This window comes from Prionailurus bengalensis, chromosome B3 (genome assembly GCF_016509475.1).
Source record: "Prionailurus bengalensis isolate Pbe53 chromosome B3, Fcat_Pben_1.1_paternal_pri, whole genome shotgun sequence".
Taxonomy (NCBI): Eukaryota; Metazoa; Chordata; class Mammalia; order Carnivora; family Felidae; genus Prionailurus; species Prionailurus bengalensis.
In genome coordinates, this window is record NC_057355.1 from 100,282,700 (window position 1) to 100,303,814 (window position 21,115).

At 46.1% G+C, this 21,115-nt stretch overlaps 1 protein-coding gene across 1 annotated transcript in view; it reads right to left on the minus strand.

Moving 5' to 3' along the window:
* Window positions 1-24: 24 nt before the first annotated feature.
* NID2 (nidogen 2) overlaps window positions 25-21,115 on the minus strand; it is a 67,424-nt gene continuing 46,333 nt past the window's right edge. The window contains exons 11-21 of the mRNA XM_043556154.1: window positions 20,340-20,483; window positions 13,449-13,568; window positions 12,404-12,634; window positions 8,449-8,670; window positions 7,670-7,839; window positions 5,090-5,219; window positions 4,443-4,614; window positions 3,768-3,925; window positions 1,921-2,044; window positions 985-1,097; window positions 25-694 (exon numbers count right to left, since the gene is read on the minus strand). Coding sequence (XP_043412089.1) covers window positions 684-694; window positions 985-1,097; window positions 1,921-2,044; window positions 3,768-3,925; window positions 4,443-4,614; window positions 5,090-5,219; window positions 7,670-7,839; window positions 8,449-8,670; window positions 12,404-12,634; window positions 13,449-13,568; window positions 20,340-20,483 — 1,595 coding nt within the window. The 3' untranslated portion in view covers window positions 25-683. The remainder of the gene's footprint in view (window positions 695-984; window positions 1,098-1,920; window positions 2,045-3,767; window positions 3,926-4,442; window positions 4,615-5,089; window positions 5,220-7,669; window positions 7,840-8,448; window positions 8,671-12,403; window positions 12,635-13,448; window positions 13,569-20,339; window positions 20,484-21,115) is intronic.

Below are 21,115 nucleotides of genomic sequence, written 5' to 3' on the forward strand. Positions count from 1 at the left end.
ACAGAGACAATACAGATGCTCAAATCATGGGAAAACTTAAAATATTTTATTGGAGTAATCTAGAAAATTTGAAAATTGTTACATCTTTGGTATTTATAAATGTAGTAACTTCTGTGGGTAACTATAGAGGGACTTATAGAATCAGAAGATACAAATTGAAACATTCTAGCACCTTTTAATATAAATAGAAATGCAGTGATGCAGAGGTAAAAAAAAAAAAAAAAAAAATATCTTAGAATTTTACTGAGAAACTTCCCTACCAGTTCCACATAGCCTTCTCTAGGTCAAGGCTTGTGGTCTTTAGGGTTGTGTCTTTGTACTGACAACCCATGCTTTAATTTCTTGGTCAGAAAGAATCCTAAGCAAAAATTAGATTTAGGGTCTTAATGTAGTCTAGTGAGTTTGACCCTTTAAATATGACGGAAATGCTTATTAAAAATTGCTTTAATAAGCAATTAAAATTCTATTACTTTTTTAAAACTTGTAGTAACTTTTGTTATTCAAAATACAGTAGTAAAGATTGAGGTATAAAACTTTTCACAAGATATACTTAGTCTTTTTGTACTGAAAATGTTCATCTTGTAGGTCCAATTCCTTTTTCACTTTCTTTGCCTGTGTTTGTAGTAAATGCTCTTTAGGGTCCAGATTCTGATTGTAAACTCCAAATCCTTTGTGATGCTGTATTACTTTCTTCCTGTGAGGGGAGGTGGAAGAGACAGTGGGTGAATATTTTATAACCCAGTTGCAACAACATTTTAAAGAGGAAATATCCTTATAGGCTGGCCTTTTTTGTGTATAGTTAAGCTAGGGTAGTCAAGATTGGTCACCCCTGTGTATGGGCCATTAACTTTTCTATTCAAAGTGGCTCTCCCTGGTGGTGATGTTAGTGGCAGCAGCTGCCATCTGGGCCAAGGATCATCAGTTACCAGGTATATCCTTCTCTACCCTGCTGATCCAAAGGAGCATGCTGCACATTTTGTTTACCTGTTGGACAGTAGGGGTAGACGGCAGTTATCCCGTAGAGATGAGATCGCTGCTCCGGGAGATACTCATCAGTAAACTGGCCACTATCTCTATTTACTGATATAACACCATCCCTGGTAACAGAAAGGAAGAGTAAATTCATGGGATTTAAGGTTGGATAGAAACTCAGTTTCAATAGCAAATCCTCTGCTAGCCTTCTAGAATATGTATTTTTTTAATTTAACCAAGTGAGTTTTGACTCATTTAGATTTGAAGATTTTCTAGATGAGTGGTTCTCAAAGTAGTCCCCAGACCAGCATCATCTGGAAACTTGTTAGAAATACAAATGGCCTCAACTCCAACCTACTGAGTCATCAGGAATTATGGGCTGGGACCCAGCAATAGGTTTTAACAATCCCTTGGAATGTTTCTGATGCCATACAAAACTTTTCAGAACCACTGGTCCAAGTCAATGGTTCTCAACCCTTGTTCAACGAATCGCTTGAAAATCTATTAAAATACTGATGCCTAGGCCTCACACCAGACCAATTAAATCAAGATTGCAAGGAATGGGGTAGAAGGACTTAGACATCCATATGTATTTTTAATGTTCCCCAGTTCCTCCTTGGGGCACACTACTCTTCCTTCTCCCAGGTGGACAATATATCCATAATACCATTTTTTTAAAAAAAATCAATTTAAATCACATGGCACCACTTAAGGGGGTAGTGTTTTGGATTCATGTACTTCCTTTTTGGATAGTTCAGTGTGAGCAGTGCCATTAAGTAGGACTTAAAAAGCATTAGCACTTGAATGATGTTACCTACTAACAGAGATAATGGAAACTTCGGCAGAGGGCATAGTCTACTAAAGACACTTAGTGACATTAGGTAAAATGGGTGGCGCGTCTTCCGGAACCCCAGGCTCGTGAGGCACGTCCAGTGTGCGTCGGCTCACCTCCTCCAGTCTGTGTGGTAGAAGTGATCTGCAAAGCTGACAATACTGAAGGGGTAGTTGAGGTGGTTCTGAATGACCCGCCGTCCAGTCCCATCAGGTAGCGTACACTCCAGTTTCTTGGTTCCTTTTAAAACACCAGAGAAAATGAAATCATTCCATACCAGGGGAAAAGTCATTTGCCAAAAATAATTGTGGCAGGTGGAGGCCTTCTGAAAGGAAACAAAGGTAGATGAGGAAATAGGGTATTTTCTTCCCAGTGCAGTGATGCAAATTAGAAACTACAATTTTCCTGTTCTGTTACCAGTCTTCAGTTTAATAGCATTCTCGTTTCTTAGAATTTAGACTCTTGATCCCTTCTTGGAAGAGAGGACTGCATTTTTTTCTCCCTAAGTAGGACATTAGAGATAAACTTTGTTCTAATTAAAGTGTCACCTCATAAATTGTCGTAAACATCAGATAAACACTTGCCCTTTGTAAGCAATGCATAAGGCCCTTAAGAAATACTGAAGGATTTTAAAGACTTATCTTCTAGATAGGAATTAAAAGTAACTAAAATGGCGACATGGCTTATATTTTTCAGTGTAAAGGAAGCACTCTTGAAAATTTTATAGTAGGGGCGCCTGGGTGGCTCAGTCGGTTAAGCGTCCGACTTCAGCTCAGGTCACGATCTCACGGTCCGTGAGTTCGAGCCCCGCGTCGGGCTCTGGGCTGATGATGGCCCAGAGCCTGGAGCCTGCTTCCCATTCTGTGTCTCCCTCTCTCTCTGACCCTCCCCCGTTCATGCTCTGTCTCTGTCTCAAAAATAAATAAACGTTAAAAAAAATAAATAAATAAATAAAAAAAAAGAAAATTTCATAGTACCTAAACAAGTCAAGAGTTTCCAAGTTTTCATGCGTCTTACGAAACATGGATTTAAATTTCAGGTAGTTTTTAAAAATATAACTTAAAAAAAATAACTTGTTTTGGGCCAACCAGGTTATAATACTGATCCATCTGCATTTATAGTTCCTTTTATTAAATTAGAATTCTTTAAGAATGGACATTTTCATATTCTTTTTAGTATAGAAGAAGACCTATAGCATCTTTTCTATTTTTCTAATAAGGAGATCACACAACAGAAAGAACTTGGGTATTGGCAACCTTAACTTACTACCAAGGGCCGTCCTGCCACATCACTTTCCAAAAAATGTCTTCCACGTAATAGCATACTGTAAAATGTTCTGATACTGGCAAACAAACAAACAAAAAAAGCCTCTTGTTCATTTATCTAAGTTTGCCAGTTCCAACAGAGGATAAAATTGCTCTTTACTTTAAAAAGTATACCAGGACAGGCCACCTGGGTGGCTCAGTCGGTTAAGCATGCGATGTCGGCTCAGAACATGATCTCACAGTTCATGAGTTCGAGTCCTGTGTTGGGTTCTGTGCTGATAGCTCAGAGCCTGGAGCCTCTTCAGATTCTGTCTCTCTCTCTGCCCCTCCCCCGCTTGCACTGTCGCTGTCTCTCAAACATTAAAAAAAAAAAAAAAATAAGTATACCAAGTGCTTGTGTGGGGAAGGGCTAGTAGCACAAAAATGAATTGGGGCATAGTTCCAGCCCTCAGATCATTGCCTAAGTCACAGACAACCCCTCCCACCCAAAACCCCAAGAAGGATTAGAAGTATCGACTAAAAGTGTTCTTTAACAGTTTAGACACCAACCAAAGGAGTAGATTTTGTGCTGGCTGTACTGTTGAAAATTGAAGCCAAAAGCTCTACATACTGGGATTTGGTTTTGTTGTAAAAGCTGCAGTTAAGTGCTGGCACCCATGGTGCTGAAGTGTGCTGTGCGTACATGCCATCAGTAATACCTGCGTCTGCCCAGCAGAGCAGTTTGGAGAAGGGGTCAAAGGTTAAACCATTAGGTAGTCCAATGTCTTTATTCACCAGAATTCTTCTATTTTCTCCTTCTAAAGAAGACGTTTCAATTTTGGGAGCCTCACGATTCCAGTCTGTCCAGTACAAGTTGCTGTGGGATAAATTAAATAAAGATTTTTTGCAATAGCGAAAATGAGGCCAGAGAAATAAAACACCAGTGTCTGAGTTTTGGTTACTCTCACCATTTAAGGAACTTAACCCTGTTGCTTCAGCACTAGAGTTTCCTAATGTGTTGCTGAAGGAGACCCACCCATCCAGTTCAAGTGTTAGACAGCCTTGCCTGGTCAGTGATCTCGGTGGCCCCCCAGTGCCTCTCACATACTCTGAATGTTCTCTGTATCGCGCTGTCGTCTTAATGATTTTCTAGTTTATTCATTAGTTTACTACCTTACTTCCTCCCAGAATGTGAGCTCCACGAAAGAGCAGACCTTGTCCCCTTTGCCTAGAACAGCGTCTGACGCCTAGTAGATCCTACATAAATACTGTTTTTAAGTCCATGCTTTGGAGCTTTTGCACTCTTGTTCTGACCCTCCCCACACTGCATTTAAAATCCAAGGGCTCCAAATTAGGATCCACAGGAAGCAGGAGAATAGGGAAGCCCAGCTGACCCTCGGATTGGATCCACAGCAATGGCTCGAGGATTCACCAGGTCCGTGTGGAAGAGGGCCTTCCGCTCAGAGCCGTCCAGCCTGGCCCTCTCTATCTTGTCCAGGCCGCTGTCCGTCCAATACATTGTTCTACGGAAGTGGTCAATGGCAAGTCCTTCAGGGCTTATCAGACCTGGAAGTAGAACAGCAGGACTGGAGTATTTGCAGGCATGAAAAGGGAACCCGAAGCAGAGAGATCTGCTATGTTTGAACAGTTTAAAAAACAAAAAGTCCCGAGAGGCTCTCGGCCTCAAGAACCAGGTTAACTGAGGAACGGATCCTTTGTTACTTGTCCTGCCACCTCTAGTTTTCCTTCTAGACTACATACCCACCAGCCTGATGGTACCGGGCATGCACAGTGCTGGGGCCAGGCAGCATCAACTGGGGCCACACCCTGAGTTCTCACTGTGAGCCATTTCTGTTGAGAGTTCCAATTTCTCAACAGGCTCACAATAAGAATTGCCTCCTTTCTTACGTATAAGTGTGTGTTTACAGAGGGGCTGGTATTGCAGTGCTTGATGAAGTGGCTTAAATGGCGCTTAACCTCCCCTGGTGAACGTAGGAGACTCAAATGAAATACAAAGCATCTTCCAGATGAAGCTGCTGACCTGAGCTGATGATCGTCTCAGGCTCTGCTCCTGGCTCCAGACTGGCACGGCTGATTGCCCGGCCAGCAACATCTGTCCAGTACACCATCCTCTCGCGGCAGTCATAGTCAATTCCCACGACTATGGAGCCCTTTGTGGACCAAAACATGAAATTGGAAGAGTTAGGACTCCATGCATTTCCCCAGAGCTTGTGCTCAGCTGCTGCACACATGGCTGTAGTGAATGACCCACAGTAGTCCTAAGGGCAGCTATGCAGCAGGATTACACAGGTGGCTTAGAGGCTGACTTCTGGGGTCCCAGCCAGGTTTGGCCACTGACTAGCTATGACTTTGGTATTTAACCTCTCTATGCCTGGGTTTCTTCATTTGCAAAATGAAGATACTAGTACCTACTTTATAGTGCTGCTATAAAAATTCTACCAAAAGTTCTTGTAAAGTATCCTCATCGGTCATTAGTATACAGCAAGTGCTCAATAAGCACAATTACTGTCAGCAGTAATAAAATGATTTCATGAAATCAGCCCCTTGAGTGATTAGAGAACAAACATTAGTCTCAGCAAAGTAAGTCCTTAATACTGTACTGGGTGAAAACGTACTCCTTCCGAATGGTATCAGCACTTCTGAAACAGCCTTTCTAAAATTCACCAACATAGGAGTGCCTGGGTGGCTCAGTCAGTTGAGCGTCTGATTTCGGCTTAGGTCATGATCTCACGGTTCGTGGGTTCGAGCCCCACGTCGGGCTGTGCACTGACAGCTCCGAGCCTGGGTCCTGCTTCAGATTCTGTGTCTCGCTCTCTCTCTGCCCCTCCCCTGCTTGTGCACGCATGCACACCTGTGCTCTCTCTCCCAAAAAGAAACATTCAAAAAAAAATTTTAATTCACCAACATACAACAACAAAATTTACTCTCCCTTTTCCTATAACTATCATGAGATCTTTCCCCTGAGGTTTAATCCCTTATCCCTATCTCTGCTTCTTATACAAAGCAAATGGTTTGGTTGTAATCATATGTAGAAGAAAGTCTCCAGAAGGATGGGTTAAGGAACTGGAGACTGGTGGTCACCAAACCGCTGGTTAGGGAGGTCTTCCCTTCCCTATTGCTAAATAAAGAAGTCTTTTTTAAATGCTGAGTCTGTGGTATTTCTTTACAAAACTCTGCACAGTACTTGCTTCATTCAGTTTCCAACCCAGACTCCTGGTCTGAGAAGCCCAACAGATGTGCAAAGCCAACATCCAGGGGCCATCTGGCTGTCCCTGAGGTCATACCAGCTCCCTGCTTGCCTAACAAAGCCTCCTGGGGCTAGCTTGACATGCCTCCGGGAGAGAAGTCAATATAAAAAATACTGTACAGAGCAGGATTTGACTCCTGTGGAAAAAATGGGCAGTTGATTTAGAGGGATCTGAAGGTCAAGAACAGTTTTACTTGAAAAGTGAGTCATCTGTCTCAGGCAGGAGTGACATCCATGTGCTTCCAGTGACCTAGGGAATCATGGGATCCATTAACCCATGTACTGACTTCAGGGTTTCTTCGAAGAAGGAGGCTCAGTTTGAGTAAATTTCCCCAAGACGTGCTCATAACCCATGTGCCATTCTCTCAGTTCTACCACCACCACCTTGCCCGAATGAGAGGCAAGCGCAGAAATGCAGTAAAACCATCAGCCTTGGCTACGATAGTTAGACTGAGGTGTTGACGGTTTCTTAGTTTCTCTTAGAGAAGCTTACAGAATAGTATGCTAGTGGTTGCCAACACACCGAAAACTCCAAAACCTAAATCTTAAAAAAACAAACCTCTTTCTCTGAAGACTACCTGCTTCTAAGCTTTTTTTGGAATCCCAAAAGTTACAGAATTAGCTTGATAACATAAGTAAAGGGAAACACGGACATTGTACTCTTCTATCAGATGAGCAAGTACCTGCTGCATGAAGTTTAGAAATGGAATCAGACGGCTTTCCTTAATAACCATCAGTGCCTTTCTGGCGAACTCCCTTCTCTTTTCTCCATTTTAGAGAAGAAAGCTGTCCTCCAAAATGGAGGGAGGCTGCTGGCTCAGAAAGCGACAAGCATCTCCTATGGAAAGCTTGTCCACTCCTTTCCCAGCGTCCCACTCCACCCAAATCTTCATCTGTGAAGGAGTTAGAGAAGATAGGAGACCGATCAACAGAACCAAAACAGAGGGGAGGGGGCTACAACAACGAGGCAGTCATTAACTTCTTTCCACAGAAACCACACCCTTTAGCTAGTCCTGGACCCTCTGTGGAGATGCCTGGCATGGAGAGAACCCTGGGGACTCGGGCTGAGTTTCTTTCCATTTTCCCTCGGCTCACCATACTGCCTCCATATCCTGGTAACTCCGAACTTCCCTTTCCACTTCTCTGATACCCCATGAACCACTGGAGAAAGCCTTGGTCAGTCAGACAGGACTCCCGGCAGACAGTGCCCTCACTTTCTGTGGCAGTGGCGTCAGACTCATGGAGTTGGACCGCAGCCCAGAAATCCTCCAGGACCTCCCTCTACCTCGGGCCCTGGCCCAGATCTGAACGCCCCGTACGGTCCCACCCCCCCACGGGAGAAATCCACTTTACATGCAGTGACAGCAGTGTCTTGGCCATGTCCTTCTGGAGTCTGGTACCATTGAGGGGCAAATGACCGATCTGCTGGCCCTGGGCGTAGAGCAGGAAAGTGCCCACAGACGGAGGGGTCACATCAGGCCGGGGCAGGGGCCGGGCTGTAGGTGGCGCAACGGTGGGTATACCTGCCGTGGGAAGGAGGAGGGTATGAAGAACGGAGAGGAAAGAACACAAAGGTGGGTGGGGACAGGGGAAGAAGTTACTTTCCACATACCAGAACCTCCAAAAACATCAAAAGGTTTTTACCCCAGACAGATGTATTCCAGATGTTCCTTAAAAGAAATTCTAATTTCTAGGGTTTTTTTCCCCCCCAAGGATTATGTAAAACACTGCCAATTACTAGGGAGGAAGACAACAAAACACTTCCCTCAGAACAAAGCAAAAACGTTTTTTTTCTTTTTAAGGGCAAAAAAACCAGTATTGTGTCCGCTTTTCTTTGGGCCCCCAGGGTGACACGTGTCCCCTCTCACCCTGGGCTGGGGAGGAGGAACTGCTTGTTGAACTGAGTTCCAGATGTTCTAATTACAGAAACTGCTAATGACAAAACCAAACGTTAAATCCAAATAGGGATTTGGATCGCAGACCAGCTGATAAATCAACACGGCATCTTAGCGACTTCTTTCACTGGACCTATGGGCCCCCCCTTTCCCCAGCTTCACTCACAGCTGGCAGTTTCCATACAGAAAGCCCTCAGAGTGGATGAGGGGGATGAGGGCTGACCCCCGGGTGCTTACATGCAGGGGTGGTGCCTGGCTGGGAGCGGGTGCCCTGCACTTCTCTGCCATCTTTGTCCACGCACCAGCAGAAGTCACTCTTCCCGTGGCACTGCAGGGGGGTGAAGTGGCCCAGGTCATCGCACTGAGGCACATACTGATCGTCCCTGGGCGTGCCACCGTAGTGCTCCAGCAGGTTTTCCCTCCAGCGCTCGCAGACAGTCCGGGGCCTCCGGGTGGGCTCTGAGCAGATGGGGACAAAAAGCCTTTGATCGTGAGCCAAGGACAGAATGCAGCATGTGGCTGAAGATCCCCACACCTGGCCTCCCTCCTCCTAGTATCCGCCAACAAGGCCTCAGCCAAGCGCCTGGACGTTGGACCAGTCAAGTGCTCTAAGAAGCTCTCCACAGGCATCTGGAGAACGGAGAAAAGCTCCTGGGCCAGGAGGATTTGTCATGAAGGCCAGCCATGTCAGCAGAGAGCAAGAGGAGGTTAAGATCAGGGGTGCAGGGCACACTCGGACCCGGCCCATGGGGACACCTCTGCCGGGGCCCAGGACCTCTGCTAACAGAGCCCTTTGGTGGGGACCCTCCTCGGGGACTCAGGGGCCTACATGATACTTAAAGGCAGTATTTATTCTTTCCTGCTTGGTCCAAGTTCCAGGCCTGCACCTGAGAGGACAATCTTGACACTGGCCATGCATCTTACAAACTAGTCCTGACCTACTGCCTGCCCTACTTTGCCCTACTGCCAAACTATTCCTGCCTCCTATTCCTACCCTACTTATGTGGCCCTCACTCTGCTCACTGGAAAACTATATGGAGTAAGACTCACTGTAATTAGTAGGGGTGCGCATGGAGGACGTGGTGGCCAACAGCTCTATACTGACTGTTAGACGCTCCAGTTCCTGGAAGCCCTTTGGCTCAAAGCTGAACCTTTCTCCCGGGCTCCTGCTTCCTGCCCATAGCTCTGCCCCGCCCTTGTCCACCATCCTCCCCTCTGCTCGCCCTCCTGGCTCACCACCCGGCTTACACTCCTGTGAGCTCTTGCAGAGTAGCTTCTCTAGCTGCAGTTTTCTCCCTGCTTGCTTCCACAGGGCTGTCGCTCTGTCCCAAACGTGGCGGTTCTCTGTCTGCAGGGAGTCTGCTGCGGGCTTTGGAAGTAACTTGTACCCCAGTCTATCAGAGGAGTATGTAAAGGAGCTCATTAGAAGCTGCTGCTGCTTTAATTCCTGTAACTCGAAGCCTGTGGTCTGTGGAATCACACAGCCAAGTACCTACATGATACTACCACCTGGGTGTATGCCATTAATCTCAGAACAAAAACGGGGACCCTGCTTTCCACCGTCAGCGCTGCTGTCCCCTAGACTTTTTCCTATCAGTAAATAGCACCTCCATTTTCCATTGTGTGGGCCCAATCATCCCTGACTCCTTTCTGTCTCTTGCTCTCCACATCTGGTAGGTCAGAAAAAGGTCAGCTGTGCCTTCAAAATACATTCAGAAAATCTTCACTTCGCACTATATCCACCCCTATCACCCTGGTCGGAACCTCATGGTCTCCTGCTAGGATATTACAAAAACTTTCTCACTTGGTCCCTGGCTTCCACCCTCTTTCCCACCCCCCAATGTAAACAGCCAGCAGCCAGAAGAGTCCCTTTAAAACGTCATTTCTGGGGCACCTGGATGGCTAAGTCAGTTGCGCATCTGACTTCAGCTCAGGTCATGATCTCATGGCTTGTGAGTTCGAGCCCCGCCTTGGGCTCTGTGCTGACAGCTCCGAGCCTGGAGCCTGCTTCTCCCTCTCTCTGTGTCTCCCTCTCTCTCCGTCCCTCCTCCATTCGTGTTCTCTCTCTCTCTCCCTCACTCCGTCTCAAAAATAAACATTTTTTTAAAAAGCAAAAAAAATACTTCAAACACAGTCATTTCATGTCACTCCTTTGGCCAAAAACTCCACTGGCCTCCAACAACAAAGTTGGAAACATTACAATTCGGTTCTAGTACCTACGATTCCTCCGGACGAGAGGGAGGATGGTTAACAAAATCCTCAGAGCTCAAACCCAACTAGCTCAACTCCAAGACTCACCAGGTCTGGTGGCAACAGATGCCCTTCAGGTGACCTCTATAGTTCATAACCCTTGGGAAGCAGAGTTCTTTATAAGACCCAACGGAGAAGGAGACTTCCTCACCCAAATGTGTCTCAAAGAATCGAGACAGGGAAAGGTCACTTCTTCAAACACTAACGAGCCACCTCAAGGTGGGATGCCCCGCAGAAGTTCCCAACACGGCTCCAGGTCCGCCCGCAAACTCAGAGGGTGTGTTCTTAGCTCAGGGGACCACCCGATGAGGCATGGCTCTTTGTCTGGAATGGAGACACATGGCTCACTCAGCTTCTGGGAAATGGGCACATCACTGATACGTGTGCATCCCTCTCATTCCTTACTATTTGAAGCTACTTCTTAATCCAACTACAGATTGATTTCTGGTTTCGGTTGGCAGGGTTTTAAATAGTTTGAAATCTTGGACACAGACTTTTTTCTCTCCCTTCAAGCCAACCCCATTATGCAGATGGGACTAGTCAGAAAAGGCAGCCAAGGCCAAACCAGTGCCAAGAGAGGAGCCTGGGCCACTGGGGGGAGAGTCTGCACAAGACAATGTGTCCCTCCCTTCAGTCATTAACTTCTCATTCTCTTGGCTCCCTTCTGAATCACGGTCCTTAAAACTAAATGCTTGTCTTAGTAAATAGAACTCTGAACCATTCCCTAAGGCAGGTCCCAACCATCTGATTTCTTTAAATCCCAGATGGAGTTAGAACCAAGACTTTTTAAAGATTTTAAAGGAGTGAAACAGGATTTTTCTTTCCTTTTTTTCCCCCTTGGACCTGTCAAATCTTTTCCTAAAAACAGGGACAAGAGGAACTAGGAATGTCACTGCGGAAACAAAGGTATACATCTAGATCAAACATTACCAATTTTTACCTGTGTGAATCTTAGAACTACTCATGTCCCGGCCATTGCGATATTGTTGACAGGATCAAAACTGGTGGTAATTCACCAGCTCTTCTTACTCTCATGTAAAAAGCCAAGATTTATCTTTTCCAGTAGTAAAAATAGCAAGCTCATGGCTATAGGAATTTTTGGCCAAAATGGAATCAGATCAATCCTACATTCTTCATAATAAAGTTCTTCTGTAGTTTTAAAAACGTGCTTTCCACTCTTAACAACTCAGCAAGGAATACAATCTGCCTTGGCAACCTGCAGCTGGCAGGACATGTGAGCACTTGGTAGCCAGGCCCCACCCCCCCGGGGAGCACGGAGAGCCCTCAGATGGTTACAGACACGCTCACCATTAGCATCTCAGACCGCACGGGCTAACACAACAGGTCCCTGCATCTCTTCGGACAGTGGCTGGGGCAAGGGGGTTCCCCACTGATATGCTGGGCCTGCCTAGAGACAGCGGGGCTCATTAGCTTAGAGCAAACTAGTGGGATCCACCCACAGGTGTCTGCTTATTTTTCCTATTAATACTAAACTGGCCTTCATACTGCTTCCTGAAATTCAGAAGGCAGAGTATAGTGATATAAAGGAACATGTGCAGGCAGTTCTCTTTGGACAAAAGGCGGGTCTGGCAAGATCCGTTAGCTCCAAGGCCTCCCTAAGCTGCCATAACAGGTCTCGGGCAGTGGCCTCAGCCTGACCTACACCATTCATCTCAACGTCCCGTCTTGTACCGGGCAAGTCTAAGGCTGGAGTCCAACGTGTAACAGTGATGTCAGTCTATGTCCCTGTCACCTGAATGTGTGCACAGGTGGGCACAGATCATCTGAGTGGTCGCAGGAGGAAGGAGGCTATGAAAGGACAGCAGTCGGCCCCGAGTCTGCACGGTCTGGGCAGGAGTTATAATCTGCCCCACAGGCTGCGCCATTCAGCTTCTCAAGCCCCGGGCCTAGGTCGGTACAAGCTCCTTCCTGCCTGGCTCACCTGCTGGTCCGCAGTGAGGTGGTGTGGAGCCGGGTGGAGTCCGGGTGCCGGGGACTTCGTGACCATTGGGGTCCACGCACCAGCAGAAGCCAGTGCTCCCGTGACACTGCAGTGGCAGGAAGTGGCCCTGCTCATCGCACTGGGGGATGTGCACCCGGGAGCCAGGATAGGTGTGCTGAGCGTGGGCACTGCGCTGCTGGCGTTCACAGGGTTTCAGTCCTGATGTGGGGTCTTCGGAGACCAGGGTGGAGGAGACGTACAAAGAAGGAATAAAAGACATTGCAACCCATCCACTTTTACCAGCTAACTTCAAAGTCTCTCATCTGAGGTGATGTTCTTTGCTTATTTTTCCCTCCCTATACTTGGGAGACAGCATAACATGGGAAAAAAAAATAGCCGGGCACGGAGATTGTGAACTCCTGGATTCTTATTTTAGTTCTGCCACTATTTACCTAATGTCTCCCTAATTCTCACAGTTCACGCTGTTAAGTCCTGAGCTGACCATACCTACTGTAAAATCGTCCCTCCCTCAGCCCTAAGGGTAAAATGAAGAACCCATAGCTTGTGTCCAAACATCCCAAGAGACTTGGGAGAAAACAAGTAAACCTCTGTTCATCCTCTCAAGTCCAGAGTCTAAGTCTGAGAAGCTCCAGGTCAATGGCAATCACTAGGTCACACAGTGCTGGCCAAGACCTCCTAGAGTGTCACCACGGGGGCTTACTACCGGCTCACTAGGTGCATATGGCTCCTATTTAGTAAGCTTATCCCAGTCCTTCATCTAAATGACACTTACCAAGGCAAAGCAGATCATGACGGGAGTTGAACACAGCTGCCACTAGGTAGGACAATGGGTGGGGTCACACTCCTGGCCTCCCAGATTACTAATAACCAGGGACTTCTAAGTAAACTAGAAGGAGGGAACAGGAAGAAAATCCAGAGCCTAGAAAAGCCTTGGTCCCCGATAAGAACAGGCTAAAGGCTGTAGAAAAAATACACTGAAGGAACCAGGAGTTTTCTGTGCCTCAGGCAGCCCTCAAGACCTTACCAGGTGCGCACTGAAATCCATCCCCATGATATCCAGGGAGGCATCGGCAGGAGAACGAGCCAGGGGTATTGTAGCAGGTAGCCGAGGGGTGACATCTGTTTTCCGAGCATTCATCAACATCTGCAGAGGCAGGAACAGGGATGGGGTGGGGGTGGGGGGGGCAGGGAGGAACAGCATGACTTCACTGCACCCAACTGGGGCTACTACGCGGCCCTAGTACATGTGGGTCAATGCCAAGGGGTCAACCTTAGAAGACCTCTGGGCATGAGCAGAAATATGCTGACAGCTAAAGGCGGGCTAAACATACAAAGTCGAGGGACACGTGAGCGAACCCATTAGACTAAGAATGTACAGTGTAGAAATCAAATGTGTGGTCACTTCCAAAAAAAAAAATATCCTGCGGTGTATTTCTAGAGTATCTTTCATCCACAGTGAATTCCAGGAAGTTATTACCTTTGAACTAGCCTTTGGGCTGTAAATCACTCACTTCCTTTCAGTACCACAGCAGTAAATACATGTAACAATGGTTTCGGTCTTGCCCTGTTGGCACCATGTCCCTATAACACCAATCTACAGATCCGGAGAAGCCCGGTGAGGCTCCAAATGCTTTTTCAACTAAGTCTGGAAGCACATCCAGTCTCCCGGAATCAGAGTCCTACCATCTACAATGCCCAAGGAATCAGAAATTTTCTCTACTTTCTACCTTTAGAAGAAATAGAAAAGCGTCAGAAAAATATTATCAGAAGTTTGGAACAACACATTCAAAAGAACATCTAAGGGCGCCTGGGTGGCTCAGTCAGTTAAGTGTCTAACTTCGGCTCAGGTCACGATCTCGCAGGTTGTGAGTTCGAGCCCCGTGTCAGGCTCTGTGCTGCCAGCTCAGAGCCGGGAACCTGCTTCAGATTCTGTGTCTCCCTCTCTCTCTGCCCCTCCCCTGCTCACGCTCTGCCTCTGTCTCTCAATAATAAATAAACATTTAAAAAAAAATTTAAAAAGAACATCTAAATTTGTCAGGTTTATCAGTACAAACAGTTCAGGCCCTCCCACTCTCCACATGGTACTGTAAGGATTAAATTTCATATTTCTCAAAACTGCAACATCCTAGGGGTATCTGGGTAGCTCAGTCGGTTCAGTGTCCAACTCTTGACTTCAGCTCAGGTCATGATCTTGCGGTTCCTGAGTCTGAGCCCCACATCAGGCTCCATGCTGTTGGTGTGGAGCCTGCTTGGGATTCTCTCTCCCTCCCTCTCTCTTCCCCTCCCGTGCTCTCTCTCTCAAAATAAACTTAAAAAAATTTTTTTTAAGTTACAACATCCTAGAACCTTACATGCCAGCTTATAGTCCTTTTATTTACTGCAATCAGCATATGCAGACAATAGCAAGACAGTCCCCTTTCCCCCCAAAAAACCTATGAGAGTCAAACTATTAAAACCAATGGCTAGTGGTTGAGATAAGCTCTCTGCAGAGATAGGAAGTCTTCCAGAGTAAAAGGAGGATAAAGAGTGTAAGTCTGATCAAGGCTCCACTGAAAAGAAAGCCGTCACTTTCACGAAAACACCCAAAAAACGATTTAAAAAATGGATGAAAAAAGGTGGGTTGGGATGATCAATGTGAAACCTAGAAGAATGTGAGTCCCAGAAGTGAAATGCATCAATTTGCTATAGCCCATGGCAGAGACACATAGAACCCAGGAAGCCCAAGAGCCACAGCGTGAATTTGACATGGATCAGCTGGGGACAGAGTTGGCCCCTCAGCCGGCCTCCCGTGCCCCAGGTGAAATCTCTTCTAGGGTTATGACTACCAGCCTTGCTATGACCATGTGCTCACTGAGCCACCCTCCCAGGTGCCGGTGAGCAGACATGTTCGTGGGAGAGGAATCTCTTATGTCGAATTAGGGAATTCACATTCTGCTTATCCTCAGTCTTAAGGAAGTTTCGTCAACATACATCAGCTCCCCTAAGTCCAAAACCATCCTGAATGCTTGACAGAACGGAGTTTAATGCCACCCAGAGAGGCTCTGCCCAGATGAACTGGCCTCCCTAGTTACCTTCTTTCCACCTACAAAGGCAGGAAAGTACAAGGTTAGAAACAAACAAGGTTTTCTGATTAGCTCCTCAGTCAACCAAAAAGAAACCAGACTAATCACAACAAAAACTCTATCTCCAATCTAATCAATAGGTTCTATATTGTCATATTTAATTATCTTTGAGTCTGGCCCTCAGTCTCTTGACGAGGACAACTCCAGCACCTAGCTGGGCAAAGCCAGTGACCATCCAGTTCCTTGGGCCTGCAAGAGGCCATAAAACTGGCTGTAAAACCAAAGCTGTAAAACTGAACATCCAGCAGGAAATTAAATGCAGGAAATTGAAGCTATTCATAATACATATGCTAAAAGGACTTCTCATGCTAACAGGAACCCCAGGCAATGACAGGAAGCAGGAATTCCTGAGACACAGGGCCTATTTCTAGAACCCATGGATCAGTTTCTTGAGATTGTTTTTGAACTAAGGGAGAGGGGACTCCCCAGAGCTACCAGGTTCCTTATGTTCTTAAAGCCTATGGCCTAAGAATTGTGATCAGACTGAAAGCCAGTCATCTTCCCACAGATACTAGAGTCAGGGGGAGGGACACTAATGGTTGTAAATGACCAGCAGGAGAAAGCCCTTGAAGGGACAGAAAGCATCACAAGTGAGGAGCCCCCGTCCCCTAGAAGCTGGAGGAGGTAAAGCTCCCTGAAACACAGTCCCCCATACCTCCTTGAAGACCTCACACCATGACAGAAAATGAGTGCAGTCAGCCACTCCAGAGCCTGGGCTCAGAGCAGGCTATGGCTCCTCCCAAGGAGTGCTAACATTGAGGGGTGTGGGGGGAACTGGGGCTTTTGTGTAAAGAAGGGGAGCTCTTCCCTCTATCACAGGATGTCAAGTGTCAGGACAGAAAGCATGGAACACTTTCAGCCCCTAGGGAAGGGAGAAACTCCTTGTTGCTACGCTCAGGCTGGGAGCTGCCATTTATGCCTAACAATCCCTGTCAGGGGTCTTTAGGGGCTGTCAGAACACTGAGGTCAAGACGACAATGTTTGGGGCACAGAACTCCTTTGCCACTCAGATCATGAAACATGGCTCAATGTCAGCACAATTCTCCATTTTATTCTGTTAAGCTGGTAAAACACCTGTATGGAACATTTGTTAAAACCCTCCATTTTGAATTCATGCTTTGGTGTTTCAAAGCTTTCACTGCCGTAATTCTGAGCCCATACCCAAATCAGGCGAGGTCCCTTCAAAACAAACCCAACCACCGGATTACCAGATTCTAGCTACCCTTAACCCATCCCACCCAACCCCCTTTGCTTTCAGACCATCCAGTGAAATTTCCAGACCCCAATAAAGGCTTCAGCCCACAAGTTCTAGCTCCCCACCTATTCGGTCAAGCACCTTGCTGGGTGTGCCCCTGTGTGGTATGTGGTGACCCTCTCTCTGGGACCCATGAGCATAATAAACTCCTTCCTTGCAAACCTTGTACTCTTCTCCTGTGGCTGCACCAACTTTACCACACCTTACTTAACATCTCTCTTTTTAGAACAGAAAACCAGAGACAGAATAACCTAAGTGCCTCTCCTCACGTCCCTCCTGAGCAGTGATGGTGCTGAGGGATGTCCCACCCGTAACTCAATCGCTTCTCCTGGAAAGGTCCCAACTCAAGACACACTGCTTCACCTGGCAAAGTTACCAAGATCTATGAGGACAAACATGCCTGAGAAATACCGGCTCATACCAACATAAGGTGGACATCAACCCTGAAACCGTTGCAATCGGGGTTGATTGAGGGAAGCTGGAAAAGACTGAACTCTACTTGGATAAAAGTAGTAACTGCTGGTGACTCAGACTAGACTGAGAACCCAAAGCCAAGTCCAGCCTCTCCAGGGAACCTGGTTTTTAACAAACTGGCTAGAGAAAAACCCACACACCTTTTATTGCTAGTTTAATGGAGTAAAGAATAACATGCATGCTTCAAGAATGTGCACTTTCCACAAAATAGAGCTTCCATCTCTATTTTTCTCTATTTTGCTATTTTCTCTCTATGGCCACGGGTACACATGCACATTGTGGCATATCTTTAAATATGTGCATGCATGTGCATACACCCACACACACGTATGTACTTATCCTGCAAATCACCTTCATGACTAGCCCAGTCGGATTTAGGCATGGCATAGGTCTTTAGGAAAAGGACTATTCATTCTCTTCTACTCCACAGTCTGAAAAGCTTGGAAGGCAACCCATGGTAATGGATTCTGGGAGACAGCCTCTAAGGACCCCCAAAGATCCCTACCTCCTAGCATTTGCAATCTTATGTAATCCCCTTCCCTTGAGTAACTTGCATCTAATCAATACACGAAAGCAGTATTGAGGGGATGTCATTTTTGTGATTATAACTTCCAATTTGCTAAAAGACTTTCTGCCACCGGCTTTGATGAAGTAAGCTACCTTGTTGGAGGTCTGCGTGTCAAGAAGCTGAAGGTCATCTCCAGGACACAGCTAACAAGGATCTGAGGCTCTCAGGCCTCAAGGAATTGAATCCTGCCAATAACCATGTGAGGATGTTTCCCCAGTTAGGCCTTTAGAGGAGACCCCAAGCCTACCAGACCCCTTGTTGCAGTTTTGTGAGGATCTTTTTAAGCAGAGGACCAAGCTAAGCCATTCCCAGGCCCTTGACCTATAGATAATAAATGTGTATTGTTTTAAGCTACTATATTTTGGGGTAATTTGGTATGCAGCAATAGATAACTAATACACTAAGGGAAGCAACTGATGGGTTTTAAGTTTGTGAGTTCCAGAGAAAATCCCAAATGCAGAGAAGCAAAGATTGAATAGGGACAATTAAAAATGGCAGAAATCAGCAAGAGGGCAGTAATAACAATGAATGGCATTACTCACAAGTTCCCAACATGGAAAAGTAACCAATTTTAACATGATCCCAAAGATAACCAAAGTTTTACAGGACAAACAGAAGTTAAAAGAAGGAAGACAGAATGAATCTAGACGGGATTAGGGCAAAAACTATCTAACTCAATTAACATTCTGATTAACACTCATCACACCTAGGCTGCAATTAATTTCAACTTGTTAGCTTTAAACCAAAGACCTAAGAAGTAAAATACTTTAAAGGCACGATCTCTGCTGACCTGAGTGGCCGGATGTTTAAATACGCAATTCTACTGACAAGATTTTGCTTCTCCAGGCAGTCTCATCTCTTAAATGTGCTAAATGGAACTGAACGGTAAAGATTCACAAGGGTGGACAAAACATTATTCCCGCATGAAGAACAGAACCATGAGGAGTCTGTGCACCTCACATCCTGACCCCCATACCTGTGGAGGCTACCCTCTGTGTGTCAAGAGTGTATCTATTACAGATGGAACTCTTGGGCTGGTCAAGTGGGAGAAGCATCTGTGAATTCCAAATCTACCTCGTTCTCACTGGGAAGCAGTTGAGCTCTAAAACTGGGGATATTTTTAGTAGAGAAAAAAACAAAACAAACCAGGGCTAAACTGAGCCACGGCTTTGGGTCATTTCAGTATAAACTGTGTTTTTAAGAAAAGCATACAGCAGAACTTCTGTACAACAGAAGTGGAAACATGAAAGAGCCAGTTCAGACAATACCAAATGGCCCAGCACAACGAGGAAGGAGAGGACGGCTGTGCTGCCCTGACACGTGTTCTGTCCAGAACGGACCGCGTCAGTGGGCTCGTCCGGGAGCCTCTCCGCGGAGAGGGAAGGGAAGAGGAATCAGGAGCAGGAGGAGAAGCGAACATCTGATAAGGAGGCGGGGCGGGCATGTTGTTTCATCTGCTGTGAAGTTCCCAGGGGTCACACGGCTGTTCTAGCACATCAACGGTGGCCCAGCCAATGCAAGCAGCAGTCTGAAGGGAGGGGGAAACCCTGTGTTCCAGGCTTATAATCCCCACACAGACCCTTTTCCCACCATTCTCTCATTGCCGGTGTCTCATTTTACCCTAACTTTGTGCGCATTACGGACAGCATGAAATGGAGTTTCAATTCCATCATGTCACTGGATATATTTTGAAAACCTTTTGTGGATTATGTACATTTCTTAAATAATCTCTATATTAAAGTACTACTAATCCCAGTTTCATGAATATTTATACCCAGAGAATTATACCTAGTTCAGTAACAACCTCAAACATTATTATTATTTAACCGAGTTAAATTTTAACAGTTAGTCCTGCATTCCAGTTTAGTGATTTTATCAAATACTGTACCAAGTCTTAACCAGCTTAAATGTGGTTAGATTTCTGGGGGAAAAAAAAAGTTTTGGGTATTTATGTATGCATTACTATCCTCTTAAGACAGAGTTCTCTCTCTCCCCACCCCCTCCCCTTCTCTCCAGAGAGAGAGGTGAGAGGGAAAAAATGAGAAAGAATTGCACGTATGTTTAGAGATTACTTCAAATACCCCTTCAACCAGTATCATAAGCAACTCAAAGTTAGGCGCAACTGGAAGTGCTAGACTAAGTCACTGACCATAGATGGAAGGATGGAGACTTCCCGACAGGTGAATAGGCTTTCCCGAAGTTCCTCCAGCCTACGCCAGCTCTAAGGAACAGAAGGTTGGCTACAAGCTCGCAGTGGCTTCCTAGTGCTCCGGGAACGTCCCCACCATATGCTCACCAATCTAATCCAAGGGAAAATACCCTTTGCTCTGCTTTTTGACTCAAAGGACAGCTTTTCTCTTGCTCTTTGGACAATTTCAAGGCTGTGTGAGTCAAGGAAGGGAGAAGTCCTTTTGAGAAAGGTTCCGGTTACGTGGGGATGTTGCATACAAGGCAACTTTCCAGAGTCACTGAGGCTGACGACCCGCAGGTACTCACCAGTACATTGGTGCCCGCTGCCAGTGTAACCAGGCAGGCAGGTGCAGCTGAACGTGCTGCCCCCATGGTAAATGCACCGGGCCTGGTCAGCAGGAGCACAGGAATGACTGCCATCCGCACAGGGGTTGGGAGGTGGGGCGATCACTGAAAAGAGAAGAAGGCAAGGACATCTGAGAGTTCAGACCTGCAGATGGGTGAGACTGCTCCTCCCAGTGTGATTCACACACCCATAGCATCAGGACATCTAGGGGCTTAGAAGGCATATAGGTTCTCAGGCCCTATCCCAGAGCCAGTTAATCAGAATCTGACTTTCAACAAGATCCCTGGATGGCTTGTATGCATATTAAAGTTTGAGAAGTGCTGGTCTGGGTTTGTGGTTAAAACTCTAGACATGAAGATCAGTCATTAAAATAGTCCTTGATAAAGTTTATAACTCACCAGAACTACACACACACACACACACACACACACACACACACACACACACACAGTTTCTATCATCACTGCTACTTTTTCATCCCACTGGGTTAAAAAGTGTATTTTCTCTATCATCGTCTGGCTTTACCAATGGGATGAATTTGGGATCCTAGTTCCTGTGGATGCACTTTTAGGTCCAAAGGTTTCTTTTTCTTTTCTTTTTTTTACCCTTGAAAGAGTACATTTATTACAGATGGAGTTGTACAGCTGGCCCAGTGGGGCGAGCATCTTTGAATCATAAATCTGTTTCATTTAAATTTGAGAAATATTTTACTTCTGTCCAGAACCGGTGGTATTAG